This window comes from Frankliniella occidentalis, unplaced genomic scaffold (assembly GCF_000697945.3).
Source record: "Frankliniella occidentalis isolate FOCC.00 unplaced genomic scaffold, Focc_3.1 Scaffold1078, whole genome shotgun sequence".
NCBI classification, from domain to species: Eukaryota; Metazoa; Arthropoda; class Insecta; order Thysanoptera; family Thripidae; genus Frankliniella; species Frankliniella occidentalis.
This window is the reverse complement of record NW_026268184.1, coordinates 10872-14992: the sequence shown is the minus strand read 5'-3', so window position 1 is coordinate 14992 and position 4121 is coordinate 10872. Positions and strand designations below refer to the sequence as shown.

At 53.7% G+C, this 4121-nt stretch overlaps 1 protein-coding gene across 1 annotated transcript; it reads right to left on the bottom strand.

Moving 5' to 3' along the window:
- Positions 1-378: 378 nt before the first annotated feature.
- On the bottom strand, positions 379-3115 carry LOC113217485 (uncharacterized). Its single transcript, XM_026437399.2, has 2 exons — positions 2132-3115; positions 379-2042 (listed from the first exon to the last, which is right to left on the bottom strand). Exon 2 carries the CDS (start codon positions 2035-2037, stop codon positions 589-591), a length of 1449 nt encoding a protein of 482 aa, XP_026293184.1. The 5' UTR covers positions 2038-2042; positions 2132-3115; the 3' UTR covers positions 379-588.
- Between the last annotated feature and the right edge of the window lie 1006 nt (positions 3116-4121).

Below are 4121 nucleotides of genomic sequence, written 5' to 3'. Positions count from 1 at the left end.
CCCCCCCCCCGAATAGCCGATGAAAATTAGAGCCATTAAAAGTTATAATGCCTTTGTCGAGGCACCCCTTCCTTTACGCACGTTTGTTTTTCCAGTGTACTAAATGATTCGAGGCCTTTGATCGGCTAGGTGCGTCTGGTGACGGTCCGGCCGCATGCCCTCCAGCCCTGACGCGCCATGGGACCCCACCGGAAGCGGTTTCGAATCGAAGCGCAGCCAAGGTGGGTGCTTCCCACGCCCCGTCCAGCAGGGGCACGCTCCTGGACAAGGTCCAAAGGTAACTTGTGTGAAACATTTTAGATAGTCTCCAAGACTATCTCTAGAATAGAAGGAAAAGCAAGTTTCTGTACCGGCTCTGGTATAGTGAACAGATCTGCATGGAGGTCCATTTCAATTTATTAAGGCTAAATTGCAGGAACAACTTTACAGAATTCTCACGTGACAGTAAGCACAGTACAATGTGAAAAAGCTTCTTACCAAGAAAAGATAACAAATATGAAGAAAATCCATTGTACCTTGCTAATTAGGAAACAAAGAATATACCAAAACCAAGCTAAATTCTACGCATACATGATTCCCAATTGCAATTTATATGTGAATCCACACATGACTGGAGTCAATAGTGTGGTTCTCCGGGGAGGGACATTTGTTTGGGTCGTGCGAGAAGAGACCAAGCTTCCCACGAAGACAAGCATCCCCTCGTACTTGGGGATGGCAGTCAAGTGGACACACGTCGCAAACGTTATCGTCACAACTATCACCATCGCCACAGACAGAGGGATTTTGGACGAGAATGTGGAGCAGGGGGTTAGCTGCGAGGGCCTTCTTCAGCGAGTCGCTGTGCATGTGCAGCCAGGCGTGAATACAACCCTTGAATAAGGGGTTAACTACTGGTTCTTGCGACAGCTCGAGGAGCCGTAGCGTGGGTGCAGAGGCGGGCGTGAGCCCCAGCAGCAGTTCGTCCATCTTGTCAGCATTGCACGGCCGCAACATACATGAGTTCAGGAAGCTCAGCACTCTCAGGGCTGGCAGCCGGGGCAGTGCGCCGAACAGCGGCTGCAGTTCGCCATAGAAGTTGTCAATGGTCAGTCGCTCGACGAGGGATCGTCCGGACGACGCTAGGGCTCTTGGTAGGGACTTCATATCACAGTAGTCAAGCCAGGTGTAGTCTAAGGAAACGACGCGAAGCTGGTTGGCCTGGCGAAAGAATGCCACGGCTCCCGCAATGGCACCCTCCTCCAGCGACACGCCGAGGGACACGTCCGCGAGCATCTTGCACGCGGCCAAGACCTCCATCCCAGGGAAGACTAGGCACTGGAGCTTCCGCAGTCTGGGCATGCGGAGAAGCAGGGCGGCCGTGTCTGCGCTGATGCTGTGGCGGGAGTCAACGCTAAAATCAACCTCCTCCAGGGTAGCGGCGTGACCGGCCAGCAGGGTGTTAAAGAAGCTTTCCGCATCCTTGAAGGTTTCGCACCGAAAACACTTGAGGGAGGACCTGGGCGGCCCGTAGAGAACAGGGCCCATAGCATAGGGCTTAGATGATATAAAAAGGTCAAGCGACTCCAAGACAGAGGAACACGCCACTAAGGTCTTCAACAACACGTCGAACCTTCCTTGGGATTTGGGCCACGCCATTAGTTTGACACTCCGGAGACGGCCGAGTGCCTCCTGGTTGCGGATCACCAGGGCGATAGCTGCATAATCATTGTCTTCAGGAAACAGGTCCAAATGCCTCACGGCACATGTCGTCGCCATAAACGCCGAGTTGTGAAAATGCTTCTTGCCGTCACGCCCGTAAACGGCCGCGTCCAGGCAGGGCGCCAGGCGCAGCACCGCGCACCCGCAGGTGTCATGGAGCCGTCGGTGGCGCCACGCGTCCGGGTGCAGGGCGAGGCCGCCGAGACGCTTGCACACCAGCCGGAGGGCGAAGAGGTAAGCAATGTCCAGGAGCTGCATCACCACCAGCAGCACGTCGTCCGGCAGCTGGGCCAAGGTCAGCTGCTCCGAGGACATGGCTGCTACTGTGTTGCCACTCATGGACTCTAGAGAAAGAACGGCGTCGACGCGTCAGAGAGTAAACAACGCCCATCTCGTCGAGCCCGAGTACTGGCTACACCGCAGCCCGGCTTACCTTCTGCTGTAGTACGGCTGAGACGTGCTTGACGACCTTCTTGTACGCACGGCAACGAACGGACACTCCGTGACCTGGCCCGCCCGAGGTGAATGAGGGCTTGGGTCTAGTCAGCTCTCAGGGCTCTCGGTCCAGACTGGACTGGGGAGGACTGGGCCGGACTGGGCGCTGGGCGCGTTCTCTGCCGCTCCGTCGCCGGCGAGACCGCGCACGAGCGGGGACCAGCGCTAGCGGCCAGGGCCACGCCACGCCACGCGCTGCGCATCTCGGCAACTCTCATTTAAAGGTCGAAGAATTTTCACTGCGCTTGCTTCGTATCAATACATCGTTGGGATAACGTTCTGATCAAGTAATGGGGTGTTGTAGATGAGAGCGTGTTTACAGCAAAGTTACGGGAAATCGGAACGCTGATAGTTGTCAAGGAACGAATCTCCTGCGCCTCGCTGGTCATAGCATCTGAAGTCAGGCATCAACGGACGGGTCGGCCAGTGCAGTGCGATAAATGGAACCACATACCTTCATTTAATAAGGAAGGCACATTATTAGCCAGTCCTCAAGACTGTCGCTGCCAGAAGGTAAAGTGGAAAGGGGGGGGGGATTTACTGTGGGTTGCCTATTTTCAGGGGCTTTGTTGGTCAAATAAATTGTCTTACTACTAGGCCCGGAGGGGGGGGGGGTGTTCGAGATGGCTGTTATAACGGCTAATGCCGCCATTTTTTTTAAGGGTGCTCGAAAAAAAATTACATTACAATGAATTTTTTCTCAATTGAGGCAGATAACTGCCTCCTATAAAATAACCTACACGACTATTTTTTTTTTATCCCTCGAGGTTCGCGCTTCACACGCATTTGGCCTGGTCAACATCACTCGATGATTTCCAGGCAAGGGGGACGGTCCGGCTACGGCCCACTCGACGACAAGCGAGGTGAGAGGATCTGCTCGATACGTGCTCGGTGTCGAGTTGCAAAGACGTCTGGGTGGCTTGCCCCCTCCCCGCCCCTTCCCGTCCCGTCCGGCGGCCCCGCCATGGCCCAGTCCCCTTCTTGGAGCGACAGGACAAGCTCAATCTCAAGAAACCGCGACTAAACGTCGAAAAAGGCCCGACGATTGTCGACTACACACACACACAGACAAGTTTGAATCGGCTCCGTGCCAGAGGGAGCGTTTCGTTTCAACGCCGCCCGCACTCTGGCGCAAAAGAACCAAAACTAAGCAAACACACACTCATGCATTTCGTTTTCTTCCTCATTGTTCGTCGCCCGCCGCCGCGGATTCCGCGGTTTCGAAGCCCCTGAACGGCGTTGGAGCGCGGGGCACCGTGCCGATGTCGCGGTTGTTTTGCGCAGCTATGCAATACGGCGGGGCGGGGCGTGTCGAGGCGTGGCGCAGCGTATGGCTTTCTAATTCGAGCACCCCGCTCTGCACCAGCTCTGCCCTACAATGCGAATGGGAAAGAAGGGCGAAGGGCGACCCGGCAAAAATAATCAGAACTCGCGGCAACGCCACGCCACGTTATTGTGTTAGTGCTGTTGTCCAGACTCGGCCAGCTCCAACCTCTCACACTCACGACACGCAAAACACAGGTTCAAGAACAAGGAACGGACGATGACATGGAGCCAGCTGGGTAAAAATCTGCACTGTAAAATGCTTGCGAAACTATTTTGTGCATTGCAAATAATTTTGAAGCGTTGTAAAATGCTTTGCACTGCGAACTTTATCCTTTGCATTTGCGAAATAGTTCTTCGCACCCTCCGAAGAAAATTGTTCGTAACACTGCAAAGAATTTGTTCGTAACCTTGCAAACAATATCTTACAAATAAAATAGTTGCAAAGAAAATAGTTTGCAATGCAAACTTCCTTACAATGCTTCAAAATTCTCTGCAAGAATTTTGCAGTGTGCCTGCCTGCATTAGAGGTACGCACGCAAGACCCGTTTCCGTGGTCCATGAAACTTAATTTAGAGTAAGAACATATCTGGAAAATATTATTA

Excerpts from the sequence above, each read along its gene's own strand:
- LOC113217485 (XM_026437399.2), bottom strand. The coding sequence starts at position 2,037 with ATGAGTGGCAACACAGTAGCAGCCATGTCCTCGGAGCAGCTGACCTTG.